Raw genomic sequence first — 26,509 nt, 5'->3', positions numbered from 1 at the left:
GAAACACCTGGATGTCAAAGCTTATCTTTGTTTTCCAACTACACTGACTGGGTTTAGGAAAGATATTATTTCTCCCTAAAACTTTTCTCCAAATTTGACTTTGCAACTGCATAGAATTGCCCTATTAGAAGTAACTCTAAATAACCCACAGTTATAGCAAGGGGGTTGGAACCAGATGATCTTAAGGTCCTTTCCAACCCTAACTACTCTACGATTCTGTGCTCGAAATCACTATTATTAGACATGATTTTAACAGTAAGCATGGGTTGTTTTTACCCTTCTTCCTAAAGAAATTATCAAACACAAAATGAATACAAACAGATCTGTAAGAAGAGCTAACCTGCCACACAGCAGCAACTTCCAACTGTCCCCAACACCAACAAGACCATACCTGTGCCACAAGCATGAATATGCAGACTGCAGCTAAGGAAAGCTTGAAAAATGAAACAGAGCTTTGAGCTTCATAAAAAGAGGAAGAAAGTTCAGCACAGAATGGGACATCAACCCACAGTAGGAAAATAAACCTCTAACTGCTGGCAAATCCTCACTTCCCAGGAAACAAGAGATAGCACAAATTAAAAGCTCAACTCCTCAGTTTCCACAATGCTTGTGTGGTTTTGCATTTTGATGAATGACTTGCTTTCACTTAAGACTTTGGAAACACGTTACAGCTCCCTTCCACAAAACATTCAGCTCACTGCAGTTTTACCACGGCTCCCGCAGGACATGGCACGTTCCTGTTGAGTTGATGGATGCTGTTTCACATTGCTGAGTCGCAGAAAAGTAAAAGGCATCTTAAAGAAAAAAACTGCTTATTTCTTTTGATCTTTGTTCTTACAATCATCAAACGCACAGGGGCTGCCTGGAGACTCCTATATAAACTTCACAATTTGTAAAGAGACAAAGGAGGATACATTACTTGCCATTTTTAATCTCCCATGGTGGCTTTCAGAAATTACCTAAATTATTTGAGATCACATGGCAAAAAGACCATTCCACTAATGCCTCACATCTTAAGGAAGTTAAGTATTCACCACATTTACTGGAGTTAGTTGGCAAAGTGGGGAGAGAAGAGATAAAAAGCTCCATCTCTAAGTAAAAATAAGGAACTCAATTAGATATCAGAATATTGCTCATGAACTGCACCTTTCCTTCGGCCTAATCCTGCAAAGGATTAAGTACCAAGGGAGCATCTCAAGAATATATATTGTAGCTCAAGATAAAGCTCCAGACAGGTAAACATTCTATACAAAATGCTCTAAAGTAGTGCAGAAAACAGTTTCATCATAGTTAACAATAAATAAAAGACTGTTTTCAAGGGTAAGTTTCTAGAATAGTCTATGCAATTTATAGAATTATTATTTGAGATGTTTTAATTTCTTAAGTTTGTCTAGTTCATGTTTTGGAGATTGCCTTAAATGAGAAACAAACAAAAAAAACAACACTATTCTCATCCACTTCACTGGTATGCCCAGATGATAAACCCAACAAGGAATATATATTAGTGGTCATTAATTCCCACTTGACTTACATTGGCAGAACATCCTTTTTAATTCATGACACTGCAGTTAGAATTCTGATAAGTGCTTTTGTTAGGGCAAGGCAGTAGATAACAAGAGACTGTTAATAAAAGGACAGAGATATAAAACTGTGATTTTTACAGTTAAGAGGCTGGCAATGCCTCTCCAGCAGCACTCCTTGCATCCAGGTAGTTATAAACAGGGCCTGGAAAGAACATGGCTGCATTAATTTCAAGTTAACTCTGAAGGACTATGACCCCATAAAAAGAAAAGCTACAGACATGAATTTCCATTAAGGATCCTCTGGATACAAGATGCTGGTGTACAAGGATCCTGGCTCCGTGATTAATACCAGATATCCATAAGGTTACTGTTGCTCATCAGGAGTATAATGAAGCCACATATGGAGACTTCCTTGGGCAGTCCACAGCCCAGGTCTAGCAAGCTCTGGTTAGGCACTCAAGAGCTACCAGAGAGGGAGAAAACCCTAAGCAGTGAGGGGCTGTTGACTGCCTTCACACTTTGAAGATGTCCAATAACAGCCATGAAGTGATCACTTTTCTACAATACAGGTGCTGTTCAGACAGACATAATTCCAGTGTATGTGCAGCAGGCACCCAAACCTGATTCTTCTAGACAGCTTTTGATTCTTTTTGTCCCTTCCCTTCTTTTCCCCTGAGAATTACTTGAAAAGACGTCTTAGTAAATTAAATACCCAGGGAACCAGAGGGACATTTAAAGCAATATAGCTCCTACTGATGGAAAGAGGAGGAAGGCAAAAAGTTTCCTTCTGACAAAGTAATGCTCAGTGAGAATCCTCATGCTTAAAATTCTTTCTTTTCATACTCACAAAAATATGATCCAGTTTGAATTAAATTTCATGGAAAATTCCTACTTAAGTGCTGGAGGGTTTTGGGAATACCATCATTATTGCTAAGGCTAATAGTCACTCAAATCCTAACAGCTGAGATGAACAGGTTTTGGCCTTCCCTGGATATTCTTACTTTGCTCTTTATGCTTGTCAAGGTGAAGGCAAAGCCAATATGAGAGACCAAGAAAGACTGGAGTAGAAGTGAGATATTCCACACTCCTCCCAGCCTCACCAAGCAGCCAGGCACATTGTCATTATAACCTGAGCTAGACAGATTTTGTCTTCCCTCCTGCTCATAGTTAGTAAGTGAACGGATGCTCCACCTACTGGAAAGAGAACTAAATGAGCTCTAGTATTCAGCAAGCTCTTTCTATGAGGAAGATGCAACCATTTCAGTCTCAAAACACAATCTCTTTCTGTGAGCAGACTAAGAATGCAGCCAAGGATTTAGCTTGTCTAAGATTCTCTTCCCTGCTCCAAGAACTGTGCATGGACTCCCTGGTGCCTTTGAAAGCTTTTCTTACGATTTTACATAGTAAACAACAACCTGACAATTCTGACTCTGCACTAATTGCTTTCAAGTGATTGCTGAGTTTGATATGCGTTAACTTTGTGCAGTATGGAACAGAATATGAAACTGCAAAGTGGCTGCACTCCTCTTCCTCTCATCTGTACCAGCTTTCACTGCATTCTGTTTACAATGGTAACACAAAAGTAACAAAAGAACAAAAAACTCAAAGTAATGCAACAGCGTAAAACATTTGCTGACAGTCTCTGTCGCTTGTCAGCCTGGCAACTAGTGCTTATTTTATACAGCAAGTTCAAATAGGAATTGGGAAATGAAGTCTAAAACCTCAGGCAGAAACACATCCAGCAAGATCCAAGTCAGACAGCTAATGCTGCACTCTTTCAAGTCAAGTTCTTTTATGGATTATGTTATGATTTATGGCAGACTTCATTTAATGATTTACTGCATGTTTCTTAAACATCTAGGATGTTCCAGATACGTCTATAATGATGTTTGGAAGACATCTAGTACTGACCCTCAGACAGCCTGAGCCACTTGAGCTTGTCAATCTGTCTCTACTATAGAAATCATTACTGGATTTCTGAAAATAATAAACATATATATTAATCTAACATAGAACATTAGTCTGACAGTTTACAAACATCTCCAAATCAAAAAGGAGCCATAACTGCCAGCCACCATCCCTGCTGATATGCTTTGCAAAGAGAATGCTGCTCTAACTGGTGAGAACTCGTTACTCTCCCTCTCACTAAAGTCAAATACTCAAGACTACAAGTAGAACCTGCTTCCTCCCTAAGAACCCCAACATTTAAGTAAATAAACTATTGTTTTATTTTGCCTTTTCAGATTTCTCTTTCTGGAGAGTAAGTAGCTGGATATGTTCAAACGCATCTCAATAACCATAAAAGGTTTCGTTTCCGAGAGTGGCGATTTCCTTATCTAACTAAAACTTCTAAGGACAACACCAAATAATTTTCTCTGCTGGAGTTCAGCTCAGCAGCAAGTACAGCAGAATAGTGAAAGATTCATTAATGCCCAAAGGGAAAACCTGCAGACAGTTCAGAACCAAATTTTGTGATGTTTGACACATTAATGAGTGATAATGAGCAACACTTGAGATCACACAGAAATTACTAATATCCAAGAAATCAACCCCCCTTGTGGGACTTACTTCAGATAACCTTTTCTAAGCCATAGATAACTATATCTTAGAACACTCACTGCTTTGCCAAACATGACATACACACAAAGGCATGATGAAAAAGGTGATATACACCAAACACTGGCTAAGCTCATCTCCACTACAGAAGCTACATGATCTCTAGCACAGAAGGGCAAATAAGAAGAGAGCTGCTGCTTTTCTCATTAACAGCTTCAGTATTTTCCTAATGTGAAAATAACAATTGAGAGCATAAGCAGGCAAAGGCATAGAAGTGTCACAACATAAGCCAAGTTCCTATTTCTTATTTTCCTATAATTATATGCAAAATTATCTTTAAAAGGCATTAAAATTGCCAAAACAATATATGAAATCTTGGAAATACCTAAATTAACAATGCTTCTGTAAGAATGATCCCTAAAGAAATATTTACATTTCCTGAGGATTGCATCCATTAAAGCTATCAAAGAAACAGAAAATAACTGCAAGAGAATCCCACAGGTCTGAGCATCTAAATAGGTAAGAGAACGTTTTCAAACTGGATCCTGGAAACAACACACTGTATTCTGCAAGAAAAAGAGCATACACTTCACTGGAAATCCTGATATTTTAAGACAATTCTGAACATTCCTTAAGTTTCTGCAACACTTGTGCTAACAGTGGAGAGCAGAACTACATAAAGGAGTTGATACCCCAACGGGCTTCAGTTCTTACCTGTTTGGGTCTTACTGGGATGATGCTGTCCACCTGCTCCTTGCTGCGGAGGAGGACTTGCCCCTGCTTGGCCAGTTCCTTGCGCTGGGCTGGTGCCGGTCAGAGTCCCGGCGGGCAGTGGCTGGCCCCGCTTTAGGAGCTGCTTCTGTTCTTGCTGGCGGAAGCGTGGAGGCACCTCACGAGGCAGGTAACGGGATGCAGTTGGCTGCTGCCCATTTGCAGACGCACGCTTGCCATTGCTGCTGTTGGTAATAGTGCTGGTGGAAGTACTGGTACCGGTACCGGCAGGTTGGGGCTGGCTTAAACTGGTCTTAATAGGTTCTGGCACTACACAGAAAAGAACAAAACCAGAAATGGCTTCAGTATCAGAAAAGTTGTGTTTGGTGGGGTTTATTCTGTACCTGAGAAAGCAGATAATGCTTTTCAGCCTCCCAAACAACAGCTGGCAAAACACATGAGGGTTTACCTCCCCGTGAGGGGGTGCTGAGGCGCTGGCACAGGGTGCCCAGAGAAGCTGTGGCTGCCCCATCCCTGGCAGTGTTCAAGGGCAGGTTGGACACAAGGGCTTGGAGCAAGCTGCTCTAGTGGAAGGTGTCCCTGCCCGTGGCAGGGGACTGGAACTGGATGAGCCTTAAGGTTCCCTTCTACACAAACCGTGCTGTCATTCTATGGACTAGAAAATACATATGGAATACATTCTAAATAAAACAGTGTTAGGACCAGAACTCAGGTTAGTGCACTACTATGTGTGTAGCCTCCTGAAACGTTTTATGTAACAGTTTTGAAACCTACATCTAAAAAACCACATTTGGTACAGCTGTAAACTTTATGTACTAGAATATAGCTAATAAAGGCCTCAACTCCTTGTGAGAGCCTGCAGGTCTGGTTTTAACTGTACAAAGCCCTGGCCTTACCTCCCACTCCACAGGCTGCATGAGATGTCAGCAGCACACAACAGAGATGCTGGTTACTATATACCTGGTACCCACTACACAAGGAGAGAGCACATCAGCAGACAACTGAGCAATTCCTATGCACACAACCAAGTTCACATATTAAATATTGCCTCAACTCTTCCCTTTTCCATAGTTTTCACCACTTCTTTAGTACCAGGACAAAATACAATATCCTATAAACACTACTGGAATTAAAACAGCATAAGGTTTTAAAAATAAGGACAAAATCTGGTGATTCTCTGCTTAGACATTGCCTGTTACAGTATTTGAACCTTTTAGTCCTTACTGCAACAAATCGGTATGGTTTAGAACAGGAGGAGCAGAAAGAGGAGATGTGACAATTCAGTACTAAACAGAATCTCATTTAAACTGCATGGCAAGCTACTGCACCCATCCAGAGCACCCACTGCCTTTTTCGTTCAGCAATTCTTCAGTTTTGGATGCGAGACTGCTAATACTAACATCAAATCGCACTGCCTATACCCAAGAAAGCATAAATTTGCAGACTCCTAATGATCTCCTAAAAAAAAGTTAAGAGACCTGATCTACCAGCTTATTCAGCACTCACACAAAGCTGCTGCTTTCTTGTGGTCTTTGTATAAAGCATTTCTAGACCCCACTCTTCTACTTTTGCACTCCAGGCATGTGTTTGATAAGCCCCATATTAACCTTGCTGTAAATAAGCAGGCCAGGGCCACCCCAGTCTGAGGTGGGGTTTACCAGCGCAGCTTGGTGCAGAGAAGACAGCAGTGCTGGGTCTCTTGGGGCACAGCCACAAGGCTGTTGGGATGAGGATGCTGGGAGTGGAGTCGCATGGCACAGCATGGCGTAGGCTGGGAACAACACACCAGTTTGTGCAGCTCACGTGGTAGCACCTACCAGAGGTGCTCAGTCACACAGAAGAAGCCATTCGGGCTTCCTAGACATGCAGAACCAAGTACTCCTCTGGCTCATCACAAGCCATATCCAACAAGTGCAAAGTTGCACCTCGTATCATTGTACATATGGCATCAACCCAGCACCGAGCCTCCCTCCAGGGTTTGACATACCTGAAGAACTGATGGATGTCCACATATATAACCTTTCACCTTTGCTTATTTCTATCATAAAAAAGAACCCTGAATATATAAAAATGTACCAGTAATATCTGAAGAACAGGGAATAAAATAAAACCTTCTTTGCTTTTTCAAAATATACCACCAGCTTCAAAACCCAAGTTTACCCTAACTCTGAGAATTAAAAAAATACATTAAAAAATCTAAAAAGATTAAAAAAAATCTTTAAAATGGCACAAAATGCAATTAATTTTAAATCTCAAATTTGCATATTCAACATGTATGCGAAAACTATTTTGCTTTCAGTATTCATCTGTCACTCATCGATACATAATATTACCTAGTTTAAATGGGTCTCTTCTAAGACCTGCTGATTTTACCATTCTACCTGGCCTTCAAGAAACAACAGTATAATCTATGACACTGATCTCTGAATGACTGGAACATTGGCGAATGGGAAAATTAGAGGTCTTGTGGTATTACTACTATTATTATAGAGATGTAAGCATTTACAAACATTGTACTCTGTACTTCTGCAGAGGATGAAGCTGTTTGCTTGCAATTTGATTGCAAGATTGAGAAAGCACACTCCAGACATAGTCTGCTCCACAAAAACAATTAACCATTTCAGCCAGGAAGCTTCTCCGACTGGGAAAGCAGACCAGCCCACAGCCCTTGTGCCAGCAGAGGAACATCAGGCAGAGAGGTAGGGCAGGAAGCCATGGCCAGGTGAGGATGGGGACTGCTCCCCAGCTGCCACCAAATGCCTATCCCGGAACCAGCTCAGCTCTTGCTGTCCGACACCAAAGTACTCCAAGGTCCTGGTCAGCTGGGGAAAGGCCTGGAAGGGACAAACACACGGCAAGGGGAGAAACTGCAGCTTTCCCCAGTATTTATCATTTAAACCAACTTAAACCAAGGAGTGATTTTCCCATGGAATTAAAGAAGTGTACAAGAGAATTAAACCCACTAATGGCACAATGCCAGCAGAGGCAATGTTTGCCAGGTTCCAAGATTTTCTTAAGGAATATTAATTAATTGGAAACATCCTGCCCACGGCAGGGGGTTGGAACTGGATGAGCTTCAAGGTCTTCTCCAACCCAAACCAGTCTGGGCTTCTGTATTTCAGAGAGCAAGGCAGGCTGCTTTTTAGAAAGCAATATATTCTCAGTAGTGTACCTATCTATCACATCTGATACTTCCAAACAGGTATGCATATATATGAATATAACCATCACTAATGCAAGTCAGAGAGTCCACAACACCCTTTACTTTAGTGTAAATTAACAAAGCTGCTCCACTGCAAAGGTGCGGCCAGACAAACCCAATTTCAGTGCTAGAAACGATCTTTCCTTCTACATAGCTGAATGACAAAGAACTAAGCCAATCAAAATACCAAAACCTCAGATTTTAGAATACTATTTCTGCGTGCCAGTATTACTGTGTTTTCTGTAATCAACACAGCAATGTGGGTTTTACTTTGTACATCAACATCTCTAAGACTAGTTCAGTGAAGCTCTTACACAAGCACTGTGTATACAAATCACGGTAGCTAGAAAATAACCGTTTCATTACACTACTGACAGGACATAAAGCAAACAGAGTGAACAACATCATAGGAAGAGGTTTGATTCCCAAATTCCAGCTTCGGATCAGGCTAGAAATTAGCCTTTAAATACAGCATTAATATTTGGGGAATGTATGTTACAAAGACAATAGGACTGGACTCTTTGTAAAACCTCCACACCTATTTATTAGTCATCTTCAGCAATGTTTAAACAGCAATTTCCCTTCGCTATGCACTGTGAGAAACACCTACCCTTCAAAGTGTCTACATTAGATTCTTAATTATTAACTGCCATGGGATATTTGCTCTAAGAACCTCTTTACAAGCCTCTTAGACCTTCTCCTTCCTCCAAGGGATGCATTTGGAGACGACGGCTATCCCTTGCAGAACATACAATGTACAAAGACGTCATGTTTTAGCCAACTGCACGCTAAAAAAAGCGGAGCAGACAGGAGGAACCTTTTGCATACGGTCAGCGGGGGCTGCCTGTGCCTCCGCCGCTCAGAGCTCGGCATTTAATCAGCCCCAAGGGCCAAGCTGCCAATCTGGAGAGAGCCCTGGCGGTCCCGCCGGAGCAGCCAGCCCACCCCTGCACCTCAAGTCATGCACTGTCACGGCTAATGTGAGGTTGGCAGCTGCGTGAAACCCAGGAATTAAAACGCAGCCTTAATGGTGAAATTCGCTTTAATGCTAAAAATATCGTTTCAAATGTTAAGAGGGGGAAAGGATTGAATACAGAGTGATTTTCAGAACTAGCACACAATTAACTACCACAAACATCGAAGTAGAAAGCCTCTTGCAAAACTACAATTAAGGGAGTAAAAGAAAAGCCTTGAGATTGCTTGCTCTTAAGATGTTTGTGATGGGTATCTGCTTATTCTGCATTCCGCGAGCTGTACATACACTAAACAATGAGCTTGCTTGTAATAATTATCAGTACTTAATGGTATCTAAACTTGTTAATCCAATTTTACCCAAACAAATCCAATAATTACTCCATATGCTTTTTGATGATTACAATCTCGGGAATCCCAACTGCATAAAAAAGTGTTAGGAGCAATTGTAGGTGGATTTTATTAATATAATGAATAGGATCAGTCTAACAGATTTCAATTACAACAATAGCTTTTAAGTACATTTCTATGACATAAGGAAAGAACATGCATAAATGAAAGAAACTGGTTAAGCCACATAATACTGATTTATGGCAGCTTTTTCCTTTCATTCACCTCATTAACATTTCTCTGTATTTCAGAAGCCCCCACACTCCTCTATAAAACTTGCATTTCTAAAGCCTTCAAGGACCAGACATTCCAGAAGAGAAACAGTTAAACCCAGAAATGCATTCTTGGCTGCTACTGTGACAGGATTTATTTACAGCTTCTATTAAACACAGCAGCTCCATTACAAAGTGCTGGATGTGAGAAGAATTTTTGATTATACAATGCCAATGCCTCACTGCGTTAAACATATCATGCCAGTGTATTATTTTTTTCCTTCAGCAATTCGTTCAGGTCATTGTTTGATGGGTTTATGAATTCATTACAGGAAACAGATGGATCCCATAATTCAGAGCTATTCTCCCAGCCAATCATATGGGCAATTTTTTTCCTCGTCTTTGCTCCCCCCTCCAAATCAACCTTAATGAAGCCACTTCCTCCATGTCCAATTCCCCGCACATACACACTGCAGTGAAGACTGGTGCTTATTAAAGCAACCTCCAAACACTAAACGCTTTCAAAATCAAGCCCATCAGGAGCACGCTCATACACAGACCCCCCCTGAAGTCAGACAGAAAGCCATGAACTTACCTAAGTCAGGCGAAGACAACCCCAAAAATACAGGATTGCAGTGGGCAAAACCAGATCTCCCGATTAGTCAGAAATCCATTTTTATATGGTGAAAAAAGGCCTCCTTTAGGAAAAAAATGTTGCCCCCCCAATCTACTTTCAAAGGATGAATTTTCATTTAGCAAATTACCTCCTTTGTCTACTAAGCGCTGGTATTTTTTATCCACAGTGACATCTACTGGCAAAAGTACAGGTATTTCAGTAAACTATTGCATAAACCCCTACTTCCCAAGGTTTCTATACAAAAGTGGGTAATTTTCTGTCTGCACTTTCCCTTCCCCCAAGCACACAAACTCCTCCTGAAAGAAAAATGGAGAAAAGTTACAATCTAAAGCCAAGAGACTCCCCAAATTAGTTCTGAATATTACCCAAAATGGATTTAACCATGTCACCAGAAGCTGCAGTTTAACATGAACGTATCATTTACCCAATACTCGGAATTAAAGTCTTTTCCTGGTTTAACCTTATTCCCCCCCTTGCCATTTGAGCTCCTAACTGATGACAACGCATCTTCTGCTTCCTCTTCCAGACATTTCCTTTCCGCTTCCTTGACTTTTGCAACATTTCCTGCCTCCTTTTTCAGTCTTTCAACATCCCACTTCTAATAACCTATTTTTCCAACAGTCTCTACAGACTTCTCTCACTTCTACCATTAGTCCTTGTACACAGAACTTGAATTGGTAACTAGGAAATTCCAAGTCAGACTAGGAATTCAGAGGAAGCTGCAAAGTTCATGGAAAACCTTTAAATCAATTGTTAGGATTTCTCAACCACCTTCAACAACCCAATTTTGTGTAATTTAACGGTAGGAGATAATCCTACCTAGGAAGTTCCTTGAAAAGATAAGACTATCCAACCCCTCATCCCTGCTCCAGTCTCCTCTGCTTTAGCAGGAGCAATGGTACATACCCAGTGTGGTTGTACACTCAGTCTCAACCTCACGCCTCCAGAAACCAGCTCTCATAGAATCACAGATTGGTTTGGGTTCCAAGCCAATGGAACTTATCCAGTTCCAACCCCATGCCACAGGCAGGGATACCTTCCACCAGACCAGGTTGCTCTGTCCAACCTAGTTTTGATTCTTAATAATTGCTACTGCTTACACATTACTGAAACTGCAACTGATTAAAACTATTACTCCAGTTACACACTGTATAATGAATGAAACTTGGCAGAACTTATAACTCCAGAGAACAAAAAGGAATCAAAGCTCAGAATCCACCCATATAGAACTGCATCAGTCTAAACCCAAATCACAACTGGAAAGTCTTTTTTAAACAGCAGAAGAAAGAACAGATTTTAAGAATCTGTTCCAAGAGGTATTTTATTCAGGACATACTTACAGGTGAAGGCTTTTCTGCTTGTTGTGCAGTAGTGTTTAAGTCATGTTTACCAGTGTGTTTGTTGGCTGATGGAGCTCTCCAACCACACATAAATGGTTTTGGGTTTGCATGAGAAGGTACCTATGTAAGGATGAATTCAAACCCTGCAGCTCCCAGTCTGATCTGCTCACCTGAACACACTTCACAGGCTTCATCAAGATATGAGCATCATGTATTCTGTAACCATATTTGGCTGCATATCTAATTTTTGAAGTACTAAACCAACTTTTCTTAAACAGACATTGGTGTTGGCAGTCCTGTGGGTTGTCCAAAGCTCCCCACTGCCAGCTGGCACAGTAACCAGAACACAGAATCATTAACTTCACACTACCATTTACTCTCTTCCCTTTTTTCTCTTCTCTCTGCATCCCAGGGTCTTCCTGCCATGATGTGCATATTTCAAGCATGTCTTAATAAACCCACCATTGCCCCCAATCTCTTGATACCTGCCCCTCTCCATGGCACCTCTCAGCCCAACCTCTCTCTGTAAATGGAGCTGTAAGAACTTCTGAGGTTTCTACGGGTATTTCCTTTGCTAGAACTTGGTGTCTCAATACACCCACTTTATTAGAACCATTTGAGATAGCCAAGGTTTCCTCGAATCTGTCCCTCATTAGCTCTTACCATCTTTATCTCATCATCTTCTGGTTTTCTCCCTAATTCATTTAATTACAGGTGTTACCTTCGTAACTGTTGGCTTTATGCAAAGGTCTGAAATAGGGAAGCATTCAGGACTTCATCAACACCACAAATCCTCTAACACCTACCCTGACACTCATTTCTCCCTCCCTCTGCTTAGATGCAGTCATCTGCTTCAGTTCAAATTCTCCCTGTTCCCTCACATTTTTCACCCATATCTCACCATCCAAAGCTCTCTCTATACATCTTAACTTTGTAATGGTTTCTGACATGACTTTTTACTTTGTATTGTCATACGCAAATTGGGGAAATGTGAGCTAAATGTAAATTGGTTGAAACATTCTCTGGGAGAATCACTGGTTTGCTGTCAAAACAGAAGTATGCTTCAGAATAGATTCCACAGGGACCTGATCCAAGCCTACGTTGTTCTTTCATTAACAACCGGATGATGGACTAGAGAATATCCATATTAAATCTGCCAATGACACCAAGCTGGGGAGAGAGAAGCTGGAGGTGATCAGATTGCTGAGTGATAGGATCAGAACTCAGCCATGATAAAGGAGAGAAGTGGTGTGAAAAAAGCGGCTGCAATCCAATGAGGAAAGTCATGTTATCAGGCAGGAAGAATTAAAAGTAGGACAGCAAACACCTCACCTCACAGCAGTTTTGCTGAAAAAGATGCAATGCTTCAGCAGACCACAAACTGAAGTAAAAAGATCAGGCTACTGTAAGAAGACAAATGTTGTAATGGAATAAATAACCAGCTACAAGGCTCAAAGTAATCCTTCAACTTCAGTCTGGTATCTTAGAGCCTTCACTAAGGCAGTGCCTGTACCTAGAGCTGACCATCTCTCTTCAAGAAAGAGCTGGACCACCTGGAGAGAGCACAAAAGAAGGAGGAATCTGGAAACACGAACTACCACAGCAGATAGAAGGCAAAGAAGTAGTTCAGTCTAGAACACATCAACTAGACAAAGCAAGAAAAAAAATACAAAGGAGAAAGAGGAAATAATATGCTCCATCCCACAGCAAAACACGACTTGCTGAGTTTAAATAGCAGGCAGGGAGATTAAGATTTACATTTCTAACAATAAGGATGATAAGGATTATCTGCAAACATGATACAGGTTTAGTGATCTTGTCTCGGGGCAAGAGGATGGAACAGATGACCTCTCAAAAACCTTTCTAGCACAATCCTACACATAAAATGGAGCTCTAAATCCATTTTACTCACCACTTCCTTCAGCCATGACAACGAAAAAAGCCACAGCACTCTCTCCAGCTTCTGCTGGTTTTTAAATGTTTAAAACGTGTTCTTTCCATCAGCTCCACCTGTCCAGAGGCTCTCCACTTTGTTCTTGATTAACACAAACTTGGAATTGTATGAATACGGAATGACACTTTATCCCTCCACAAGTGGGTCTGCATTCTCTTTGTGTCCCATCACAGCCCAACCAGCTGCTGAACAGTCCAGTTCAGCAAACAGTCCCAGCCCACCTCTATTAATACAACCCTATATACACAGATTTCACTATTCAGAATTGGAGAAGCTCTTAATAAAAACATAGATCCTTGCATACTTCAGAGCTCAGATACTACATTTTGTTTCCCTCTCTGGAACAGCATCTGCATTTTTGTCTTTCAGATCTGTCAGCACAGAGGCTGCCAAATACTTTTGGAATCTACAAAACCTGGTTTGTGTGATTCAACATACGAAGTTTTCTTAAAACCCCATTCTACATTATTCAGTTAGATCTCACGTGCAGCAATCTTGTGAAGAACAGTTATACTTTTTACAGCTTTAATACTTTCCTCACTGCTTTCCTCCATGTTAGCACTGATTAGAATCCTAGTTTTCAATTCACAATTAATTAGCTGTGCCATTAAAAATGTACACCTAATTAGGTTGATAGGTTGGCATCAACAATACACTGATATTCCAAAGCAAATATAATGCTTTTTCACTGCAAGTCACACTCATGTTTATTGAAGGCTCTGAGTGCACACACATGGGGTTACCACAGCCTCATTGATGAACAGAAGTTGGACCATACACATCAGGCCTCAAACTGGAAAGTCCAAGTTATGAATCAAGATTCTGGGTAATGGAACAATTTAATTATAGCTGCACTCCTTCAGGAGGCGAACTTAACAATTCCTCTTTTTTCAAGCAATAGCTCTCCATTTACAGGTGATGTGAAGCCGTGATTATGAATTCATGTAACTCAAACCCCAGTATTAATCAGGTACATTTCACTACGTACAGACTTGTCTACATTTGTACCCACTGTAAAGCAGTGACAAATAAATGAGTAAATACCTCCTGCTAGAATCTGGTCTCTAGACTACATTTGTCCTGAAGCCTCTGACATTTCAGCAGGGGCGCATTTCCATCTAACATGTTGTCACACATGTGGCTTTGAATTCACTCCTGTGCACTCAATTCCCACCTCCAGAGCAGGACAATACATTGACATTAGAAAGGCAACTTGCCTATCAAAAAGAAAATAATGAAGCTATTGGAAGCTTTTAATCACTTGTGTTAATAATATTAAGAAACGGCGGCATTAAAAACCATCTAAAAAGCACAGAAAGGAAATGGAGTTATTGCTGAGATGAATTAGCTTGCACATGAAACTACTACTCTACAATGAAGTGAGGGCAGCTCTGAAGGAAGAGAGGGATTGCCCAGCTGGTGTTCAGAAACCTTTGCAGAGTTTGTTCAGGTTTCTGATAGCAGATTTTTCTATAAGTGAGCTCAGCCCTCTTCACAGCCAGACATTCCAGGTCTTGTACTCCTTCCCTGAGCATTCAGAAACAGCTTAACTCAACCAACTGCTTTTAAAAAGACACTAGAGAAACACGTGGAGTTGTAGCCCACCAATGGGATGCAAGTCTCACAAACATAATCTCAACAAGTCAGTAGCACAGGAAAGGATTATACCATTTTACATATCAGGTACAAGCCACAGGCATGTGCTCACCTTCCAAACTCTTCCCAAGTCTTGCTCCCATCAGTAATTAGGTAATGTAAGAGTTAGAGAGAGAGGAAACAGCTCGAAGTTCAATTACACAATGCTAACACTACCATCACCATGAGTACTAGTGGGAAATCCAGGCATCTAATAACAGATTCAATAACTTCATACAGAGCCACACAAGTCTGGGCAGAACTAGGAATCAAACCCTTTAATTTTAAGCTGTGTGCATTTAATCTCATAAAACAATGATTTATACACAGTTTTCACATTCAAAAGGGGTTTTCTGGTTTATTTTAAACAAAATTACAAAAGGTGCTAAGTCACCACACCAGCAACGTTCTTTTTGCTTCATTCCCCAAGCCACATCCAGGCACAGGCTAAACAGTAGATGTTCTTTACAGCAGAATTCCCATCACTGTTAAACCATTCACACAAACAGATAATTATTAAGATTCTCAGTATTTAGTATTTGACAATTATACAAGTAACTGACAACTAGAATTACCTCTGCATCCATGAGTTTACTGTATACAAGAGCCTTGAACAGTGCCACATCTACAGGTTACAGTTCACATGGTCAAGCCTTGGGACTTGCTTAAAACAAGTCAGAAAGCAGGGCAATCTGGCGGATAACCATTTTACACATTAACCTGGGGGGGGTTGTATTTAAGTAAGCCCAGAGAAAAAGATTCTATTATAAACAAACCTGTGCTTCAGGAACTGTCATTTGTGCCTACACTGTGCCAAACAACTCCTGTTAGAACCAGCCCTTCTGTTCAGAGGCCAGAGGACCCAGCTCACCCCGTATGGCTGCTGACGACTAAGAGAAGCTGGAGGCAGCTCTTCCACTGGGGATTGAAGAGAGTGAATCACAATGTAAATGCTTCCAGTTTTAAATATAAAAGTGGCTGGGTACTGTAAAGGGATACCTCATAAATCCATCATTTCTATCGTGAATTGCTTCTACATGTCAACTTGACGGGTCCTGTATAAACACAACGCTTTGACTCTACTGTCATGTACATTTATGATACCAAATGAGTATTTTATGTGCAATACTAAAATAGTAATAATTTTGTGGGCAACCAGTAAAAGGTCTCTATAATCTTGACATAACCCTTCCAGTTCACATTCTATCTCAACAGAAGGTTTAGAAATGTTTCTACTACAGATGTAAAGATAGTGTAGAGATACCTGAGCTATTAATTTAAATCAGTCAGCATGAATAACTGAAGCGGTGCCAACAGTGCTCAGTGTGGACCAGCAGCATGGATTTATTTCAAGTCTCAGGTAGCATCACCCAGAGAAACTCTGCATGCAGCCAACTCAATGAAAGCTAAACCTGAAATATTATGGCTTTGTATTTCAAAGTCTGAATCCTTACTGGGCTGAGGATGTGTTCATTTATATTTAATTTTCAACAAGATTGTTTGGAGAATCAAAGCTTTGAGCAAGTTCAGTTCTTGAAAACATACAAAACCCACAGGGACATTATTACCACTTGAGACTGTACCTACAGAACTTCACAGATTTGATACCTAGAAAAACATCCTGGTTTGGATGCAGTCCCCAGTACTGGAAAAGACAAGCAGCCCTATGGAAATGTCACTCTTCTGCCTTTGGAAATGAGTGGCTGGATAATGAATTTGAAGCCCTGAAATAAAAACGAGCCCGTACTCAGCTAAACAGAACTAAATTCAAGGCCAGGCTGGATGAGGCTTTGAGCAACCTGGTCTAGTGGAAGGTGTCCCTGTCCGTGGCAGGAGAATCTGAAGCAAACTCCTCATTTCAGATTCAACGCCATCTAAGAAAAACTCTTCATTAATTCAGTTTAAGCTGAACAGATTTTTTATGTCTCCAGTGCCATTGTGCATTAATGCCACATATGAAAAACAGGCTTTAAATTATTCAGACACACGAAGAAAGCAGCTCCAGCCGTTCGCAGACCTGCTGCTTTTCAGATTCTTCAGGAAAATTTCCTCAATAAAAGCAAATTAAAATCTGTCTGGGATTCTGCAACCGTTTCACTGCAGCCAAGATGAAGCCAGGGAAAAAAAAGCGCCCAACCTCAGTTCAATTTGTTGAACAGAGTCTGAGAGAAAACCCCTTTTGTGGGAAGGGTACAGCCGCAGCAGGTCTGTCAATGACTGAGCATTCCTCAGGAGGCTTTTCCCTTCTCCGTGCAATGCAGCCTTGGCATCACTGTGGATTTAAATGACCAAGTTCACTGAAAAGACCAGGAGGAGAAACAAGCAGGGAGCAGAGAGGATCCATCTGTGCATGTTTACAGCCTGGCAGCAGCGGTGTCACCGCACCAAGCGGAGCTGGGGTATTTGTTGTTGGAGATGACAGCTCCGGTTGATGGGGCTGTCACCATAGCAACTTTCACTAAGGACTCACAATGCACCCAAACCAACTCCCAGCTAAATTAACTTATTGCATGTCACCAGTGAGAAATGACTGTTCAGAGGTAATTTTCTGTACTAATATGTAATAGAGTTAACTCTCTAAATTGAATTAAATTAATTAAATGCCACTCCCAGTAAATCAGATTCTATTACATGAATGTTAAAAGAAATTAAAGATGTTTTAATAAAGATTACTAATAATAACTTAATATTATTACTTCATTTTAATTCAAAAATTCTGCTCAGTTTATTTTAGACACGTCTTCCCTTTACTCAGAAGGAATATTTAATTACTCCCCATACATTACACACATTTATTTCATATAGAAGTGCTTAGACTTATCGAAAAGAAGGAACACCAGCATTGTAAGAACTGGTCACCTGTGAAATACAGCTCAGTTGAGTATGTGACACCCTAAGGTTTTTCTTATACACACACACAAGCTTTTGGCAAATTCCCACACCTTCAATAACTGTGTCCAGTTTCCAAAGAGTTGTATTACTGCTTTTTGCAGAGAAAAAGAAAACTTTCTGCACTAAGTCCAAGTGCAAAGAAAGAGGAAAATGCCAAGCCTGTCTGGGCAGGCTGCAAAAATAACAGCTCTTTAATGGCTTTACAGATTTACCTAACAATGTATTACTTTGTTATTTAAAGTAGTTTCTTGCACGTTTGAGTAGAACAGACCGCTGGGAGGCAAATTTAAATGCCCTCAGCTCCCAGTGTAAGTAAAGGGCAAGTTATAATTGCCAACTGATAGTACTAATGCTGTCCAGATGACCCTGACTTTTACTCACTGAAGACTAAGATACTCGAGGCAAAAATGGGCCCCATCTAACATTAATCATCTCTCAGAATTACAAACCACATCATGACTTTACTTTTGAAAAAGAAAATTCGTTTACATGCGAGAAGGCAGCTATTAACAGCAGGGGGAGCACATGGTATTGTCATATCTGCCACCGGCCATGCTGATGACCACAACGCCAGCCCAAGCTCAAGGTTCAGTTCATGTTCTGTTAAACACCTACAGGAAAGTCACTTCTTCCATTAAAAGAATGTGGTAAATAAGTCTTAACACATTTTCTGAGTGTCGACTGGAAAACAGGCATAAAACCAAACATGGAAAGCAAGGGCACATTAATGCAGTGACAACCCAACGGAGCGCAACAAGGTACACTTTACATCCCACCTATGTTCTGGGTACCAGTGAAATAGGATTATGGATTTCACTGTTCATTGTTACTCTACATCAAAGTTGTTATCCAGAAATTGAAAAAAAAACAAACTAATTCTAACTTAAAAGTCTTAACAGCCATAATAAGGCACCAAATCACAGACTTCATAGTCAAAACTGTACTTTAGTATTCAGAGACCAAACTGGAGAAACACCACACGTGCTCATGGAATTGATTCGGTTACCCTAATACTGCACAAAAATATCTGAATGGACAGGACACTACAAACCATCAAGAGACGGTGAGAATACCTTAGCTAAGGAGAAATTCAGAATTTTGGACTTTTTAAGACATTTTCAAACTGAACTTTCAACTTGATAGGTGAAGTGCTATTGTACCTTCAAAACTCTCAACAAGTAGTTCTGTAGCCATATGCAAAACTATCTTTACTCTCTACTCACCTTCTCTTACTGCTCTTCTTTTGAGAAGAACAAAAACAAGCCGTACATCTATAGGTGAAATTCTGAAGTGATTTCACTTTCTTGCTTGATGCTCATGTTTGCAGAGGAGGGCATAGATCTGCTCTCCACATACTGAGCAAATCAGCCAAGAAAGAATGGGCTTACATTATAGGAAAGACTGTTCAGGCAGAATATGAAGACAACTTTCCAAGAGTATTCAAAATGTCTCTCAAGAACATGTGTTTGGCCTGTCTGACAGGGAGATGGAGAAGACAATCCCTTCTTGCTCATCTAAAGTCATGCATGTAGTCCTTCTAATTCTAAGACTTCACTGTTTTTAATGGAGCTGAGGACTCCGCAGTTCTGGAGCTTGGTAACTCAGGTTCTTCAAAACAGAAGTTCATGAGAGCCTGTCTGGCCTTGGAAAGCTGAAAGCCTGGCTCCATAAAGACTGCTGAAAAAAAGAGACAGCAGAAGCAGCCACACTGGAAATTATGTCAGAAACACTAAGAGAATCCTGGAAACAGGAGGCCAGATCTTCAGCAAACTGTGATAAGACACAGGAGAACTACTTCTGCTAACATGGGAAGAGGCAACAGGGAGCTTGATTAATGCCTCAAGTTCAACTGTTCCCTTTAGGCAAACAGTAATAATAGTTGCTGACATGCTCAAGGCAGTTGAGGAGTGTCCAAAGCATTTAGTGGTGCTATTAAACGCAGGTCCCACAAGACTGCTTAGTATGAGCCACTGCTGCCATGCCACAAAGCTAGGGCAGGATGCTTAAAAAGAAAATCACCTCCTCTCATGGTGATCTTGGACCTACAATCAACCTCATGAGTAACCACCTCTTTGGATGCTAATGCACACTACTCTGCCTAAACCGGTTCAGGAATAACCTGACTGATGAGACGCATGATGCAAACCTGACCAAAATGCTTCAGAGCATTTACCAAGTGTGAGCTGGTTAAACAGACATTTTAAGTAGTCCTGTAGGATTTGTAAAGTATGGCCTACCACCTTTAACAACTCAGGAAAAGCATTACAATAATCTAGCAAAACACAGGGAAGTCCAGAGGCAGACTAGGCAGAGTAGAGGAATGTCAACAGCAGACAGTCGGCAGGAGAACACGAGGTCCCCCAGGCCAAAGGCTTCACACACAGTGTAAAAGAATCAAAACACATTTTCATTTCCTTTGTTTTCCCAAGATAACCCTCTTCAACATTTGTAAAGCAACTGCCCCAACAGCACATACCAGTGTTACAGTTCAAAGCTGCTTTCATCCTTCCCAAGGAAGGGACCAAGTAACGTTAGAAAACTGGCATCTATCTCAATACACTCATTATCAAACCAAGCTGATCCATTTCCTCATGTAATGGTAAGCTCTCTTCAAGCTTACAGTTTGCAGATCTTATAGATAGGATATCTATACGTGATACAAACCTCCTCCAGGTAGCCAGATGATAATCTAATAATGTTAAGTGGTCAGGTAAATCACAGCCGATAAGGTTTTCATGGAGAAGGCATCACAGCAGCTGACAGCTTTCCATGAAAGAATGACCTCACACAGTCCCCAAGGCAGGCAAGCAGCTGCCTTCATGTGTGTGTTTCTTGAAAAGAAGGGTAAAAGCGAACGACAGACTTTAATTCAGAAGGAAAGGACCACACTGGTAAAACAGGTGAGCTGTGTAATAAAGCCATTTCCAAGAAAGCACATCCTGGGCTCTGCTGGCTGGATAAGAAAGCTCAGGGGTGTAGGGTGGGTGTTCTGTGTCTGTTGCTATCAGTAAAAGCAGACCATGGCATTGGAATGTTAAACTGGAAAAATGCATCTGGTCTGTATTACTGAGGCATATATGCTCTGATGGACAAGTTTCAGACAACATTCTATTAATATAACTGGAAGATAGTTATTTGATAAGCAAACTGACAGAACAGAATATACACTGTTGCCTGACCTGTTGTGATGCCAGCAAATGCAGGAGTTTGACCGTGTCACAGCCTACATGCTTAAACACACTGTATTAGGCAATGCCCGTTAACGAAAAAGCAGTCTATCGTGGAGTATGAAAGCACCCACTGTGGGCAGATAAATAACCATAAAACAGCATGCAGTTTGATCATAACTACCACTATTATCATTTGTGTAGCTGTGTTAAAATTTATATTCTCTAATATACAGTTGTCAACAACTGTACTGGCAGTTGGTTTGTTTTTCAGAAAGCAAGCCAGGGATTTATCTAGGAGGCACTACCCACCGAGGGGCACCCCGACAATTAGGTCTAGATGAGAAAAGCCCAACTGGAGTTATCTAATTTGTTCTTATTCTCTCTTCATGAAGCACTCTTGTAGAGATAATTTCCCAGGCTTGAAATTTATTCAACAACAGACAATGTAAAGAGAAATCTGATGAGAACATACTGCCTTTAAGCAGGGTACCAACACTTACAACAGTTGAAAAATACTAGTGTTTGAAAGCTTCCATTTTCACCCAGATTTCAACCTAAATACATACAGGTCAAGCTGTTGCCATCCTCAATCCAAGAAGCCCAGATCATTTCCTAATTGAAGAAACTGAGAAAAAGCAAACAACGTAGAAGACTAGAGCAATATTCTGTCTGTATTTCTACTACACGCACATGCCTAAATCTGCATGATCGCAAACTGTAACAGACTATCTCTAAGGAGATTAAAAACTATCTCTGAGGAATACTAATAATATCAAGAATCTCTGACTTAAGCTCTTACCTACTCTTCTTTTCCCAGCTGAGGAATCTGCAGAACTTACAAGGCAACCACTGAAGGGGACTGGAGATGCCTACTTGAGTGGTCAGAAGCAGCAGCCACTCTAGGACATGGAGCCGAAGTGCTCTGCATCTCTTCAGGGGGCAGCCGTACTGTAAATCCAGCTCAGGAGAGGAGCACCCTAGGAAGACTCTCTCTCATGGTTTCAATTTTACTGTCAAATAGTGCTGGGTTTACGTGTGTGTGTGTTGTTCCTGAGGAGTTTTTGCCAAAATCATGTACTAATTGTTTCGGGGCCTCATTATCTGAAAAGAGCATTTATGGAAAGCTAAAGTCTACAGCTTCACAAGAGCTACAGAAGGCTTAAACCTTCAGAACTGACACTCCTTGGTTGTAGAGATCAGGGTGTCCAGCCTTGACAAGCACTCTCTCCTGCAAAAAGTCAACAATACTCAATGCCACCATTAATCTCTAGATGGACACCTTTGACAAACCAACCAGAAAGACCAACAGAGAAAATGCTCACAAAGCCAAATACAACTTGAAGTTTAGTAAAAATTGTCCACGCACATACTTGTTACTTTTTTCTCCTTCACTTCATAATGGCAAAGTTGATTTGCAACTACCTTTTAAGATACTTGTAATGTTGCTAACATTTGTGAGAGCAGAAAGTGTGTTAAGTAACACTGAACTACTGCCACCAAAAACTCAAGATGGCTTGTCACAGCCATCCCACCTCCAACAGCAAGCAGGAAACCAAAGGCTGCCCTGTACTAGTTAACTCCAAGCCTCCTGGACTTACTGTTCTTGCTTTGTCTCCTTGAATATGTGAATTTCTCCCCCTGTCTCCCCTCATCTGGATTTTCTCCTCCTTTTCACCCAGTACTATGGCAGGGACTCTGTGAATTACCTTCATGCTCTATTCTTTGCAGACTGTAAAATCATAATTACTTGTCTGTTAGAGAAATGATTATCTCTGTTACAAGAGCAAATCCGTGTTTGTGTAAAGATACTTGCAATAGCAAAACAACACCACGATAAGAGTTATCAGAAAGAAAACATTTTGTGTTATAAAACCTTAACATATGACAATAGGTTATCATTAGGTTACCAAAAGACTGCATATTAAGACCTAATTGAAACAGTTATTACAGTGCCCCCCCCCCCCCCCCCTTACTGCAATGATGATTTATGGCACATTTTGTGACTATAACATTCCACAGTTCAGTACAAACACAGCACTTAACTAACAAGATGGCAGCCGCAGATATTCAAGCATAAACTATAAATACTCAAATGAGTCAGAGGTTGTAAGCCTGTTGTAAATTGTACCTGATTTGTAGGCTGAAATACATCTCTTAATCTTAGGTAAAAACCTCTGCTGGCTTCTACAATAACATGACAGAAACCAGGAAAACTCAAAGCACATTTTAAGAAGACCACTTGTGTTACATATGTCATAATTCTACTTAAAATACTGAGGAGACATTTCTCTAGAAAGTTTATTTTTCCTTATTTTGCAGAATCCCAGGCTGGTTTGGCTTGGAAGGGACCTTAAAGCTCATCCAGTTCCAACCCCTTGCTATGAGCTATACCTTCCACTAGACCAGGTTACTCCAAGTCCTGTCCAACCTGGCCTTGAACACTGCCAGGGATGGGGCATTTTCCATGGAACTACCATTAAACATCAGTAACATCCACCACAAGCAGAAAGAGCACATTATGAATGCACATAAAACTGCATTTCTGTATGAGCAGAACTGAGCGTAGGCTACACGAAAGCAATTCACATCCAAATATGTACAAGCAGAGAACATTCTAACAGCTCATTTGGGCAGGTGAAGTGAGGAATCAATTTCAAACTATGCAGCCATCTACACAGCTGATTTGGAAATGAAAATACCTGGCTCTGAAGAAAGGTATGCCCCTACTTCTGTCATCCAAACAGAAATGCCAGAGCAAGGGATGGGATCTCGGAGCTTTTTATCCCCTCTTTTTTCATTTTAACTCCTATTTGCAATACAGTTGAGCATGTTCCTCCAGAGAAAACACACAGTACTGCTTGTAGGATTAAAAACACTATGCACATTTTAAAAGGAAGCTCAGAAAAGTATACCAACATTTGTGGCACCACAAATGGCTCACCAACTACATACTGCTGAATGTTTTCTGTTCTTTGACGTCCCCCCAAAAGTAAATGCATTAAAGCCTCTACCCTGGTGGAACAACCTCTCAGTCTGCAGACAGTCTTCCTGACTGGGCAAGTTGCACATTAAAATCATCACTCGGTGAGGAGTCCCTAAGGCACACGGCACAGACAGCCTGGGGGAAGGGAAAGCTCCAGAAACAGACCACAAATGGAAGGGAATGATGCTCCGCTCAGGATCCACTGTACCACTTTAAAGGAGAATGGCCAGTGCTGGGCAGGCTGCTGAATGCCAGGATTACTGCAGCTATTACAACTTCGGCCATCCTGCTTCATCCCATAAACTGTGAGCTGAAGCTCCCATTTTCACATCTCTCCCAAGTCACATGTTGTGAACATGCTAAAGACAGATCTACGATGATCACGAATTTCATAAAGGCAGACTGGCCATCTCTGCTTTAGACTAAAGGGAGAACAGTATTTTCCAGACTCACATTTCTAATAAAATATTTACCAAAATCTTTTCTATCTTAGACTAAAAATGGTCTGTACTTAACTCTTTTTACTTCTGTGTTAACACTTGCCTTCATTGTAGGTAATGCTGGAGAACTGGACAGATACTCTGCCTTCCAATTCCTACAGTGGATTGTTGGAGTAACAAATTGTTTTTCTACCAGCACCTGAAGTTTATTTTACACGAAGTGTGTAGAATTCAGCTGGGATGGAGGTAAAGCAGCCCAGGAACTGATCACCACTGTGTGGACTAAACTTGCAGCAGGATGGCTAGAGCAAAAGTACCTGACCTCATCGTATTTATCACGAGCATAGCTCTTAAAGCGTGCTGTAGTTATTAGTAACAGCCATTTACCATACTAGTGACTATCTACCATGCAGTACAAAACTCTTACTGATAGCCACAGCTCAATGTTTTCATTACAAAAGCTTTTATACACAAAGTTTCTTTATCAAGTGCATATCAACTTGCATGAGTTTACACATTTAAAATAAACACTAACAGGTTGTCCTCAGTCATCCTGTTCTCAAAAGAATTACCATAAAAGAACAGTAACGTGGAAGCACAGTGTGCAGCGCACAGTAAAACCATGTTCATTTCCTACCTCTTCTCATTCTGCAGCACTCCTCTCCAGCTGAACAGGAAGACTACTTTCATTTGTTTTTAAGTAATTGAGAAACATTTCAGCTCCTTATCAGCTCTTCAACCCTTCTCCCTTTCACACATTCCCTAGAATTGTTGCCAACAGGGTATTTATAAAAGATTCAGCCTCACAAAACTACCCTAGTAAACAATATTGCAGACAAAAAACTCAGCAGCTGCAGAAGCTGTTATGCAGAGAAGACTTAAAGAGACAGATCCTTGTTTAAACACAAAGAATAATTTAAATTGTTTTAAATAGAGACCAGAGCTGTGTAAGGGAGCACTTCCTACCCCTGGACCAGTACCTCCAGCAGCAGCCACATACCTTTCCTCTATTGGTGGAAATGCCTGTTTATTTTGGAAGGGTTTTGTGCTCTACATCAGAAATGGAAACATTCAGCTCCGGCTGAGGCCTCAGAGCAATATTTAACAGACAACACACCACGTACACACACCCACAGGAAACCTCTTTCCTCCTTACCAGTTTCTCTTTCCTGAGGCCTCAGCAACTGAACATGCAACAGCCCATATCACCTTACAACCAATTGTAATTACACATACAAAGCACAGGAGTTAATAGTTAGATAGGACACTAGATCCACATTTCCCATTGTGCTACAGAAATACATTTAAATCCTAATAGTCATTAAAAAATAAAAAACACCTTGATCACAGAGCAGGTTTCAAGTACAGAAGCTAACTGGAAGGGCTACGCTTTCTTACCACCATGTCCCACTGTCTCTCCATTCCTACCTACGCCAAGAGAGTGCTTTTTCCTTCAAAAATACCGCTAAGAGCAAACAAGGAACAATATAAACATACTGTCCCCCATCAGCTGAAACCCTTCCATATCCCATCTCCAGTTGTATAACTTATTTTTCTCCTGTATGACCCGAAGCATCTCCCATTGCTATAGCAACCCAGCTGCAGAAGTGAATGACACATACAGAAAAAGAAGCGATTTCTAAGTTACCACAAGCAGCTACATTAAGTCATATTTATAAAGATCCTACCTACCAAAAACTGGCAATAGGGATATTTTACAAAAGGGATACTCAGCCCCAACCCAGTTTCAAGCTTTAGCACATCCTGTCCATTGTCATGCAGTACCTGCTGCAGTCAGTAGACTCAGTTTTACTGTGTTGACCTGTCTTTAGAATGAATTGCCTAGATATGAAATAAATCAACCAAATTCA

General features: G+C 40.9%; 1 protein-coding gene across 11 annotated transcripts in view; it reads right to left on the bottom strand.

The window, feature by feature from the left end:
• The window catches only part of TNRC6C (trinucleotide repeat containing adaptor 6C), a 322,096-nt gene that overhangs the window by 52,490 nt on the left and 243,097 nt on the right, over positions 1-26,509 (bottom strand). For all 11 annotated transcript variants that reach the window (XM_062639898.1, XM_062639893.1, XM_062639902.1 and 8 more), the window contains one exon: positions 4,794-5,120. In XM_062639898.1, coding sequence (XP_062495882.1) covers positions 4,794-5,120 — 327 coding nt within the window. The remainder of the gene's footprint in view (positions 1-4,793; positions 5,121-26,509) is intronic.

This window comes from Pezoporus occidentalis, unplaced genomic scaffold (assembly GCF_034315485.1).
Source record: "Pezoporus occidentalis ecotype Australia unplaced genomic scaffold, CSIRO_AGI_Poc_V1 ctg62, whole genome shotgun sequence".
In the NCBI taxonomy this organism is placed as follows: Eukaryota; Metazoa; Chordata; class Aves; order Psittaciformes; family Psittacidae; genus Pezoporus; species Pezoporus occidentalis.
Note: the sequence above shows the minus strand (reverse complement) of the source record. Positions and strands in the feature narration are given on the sequence as shown.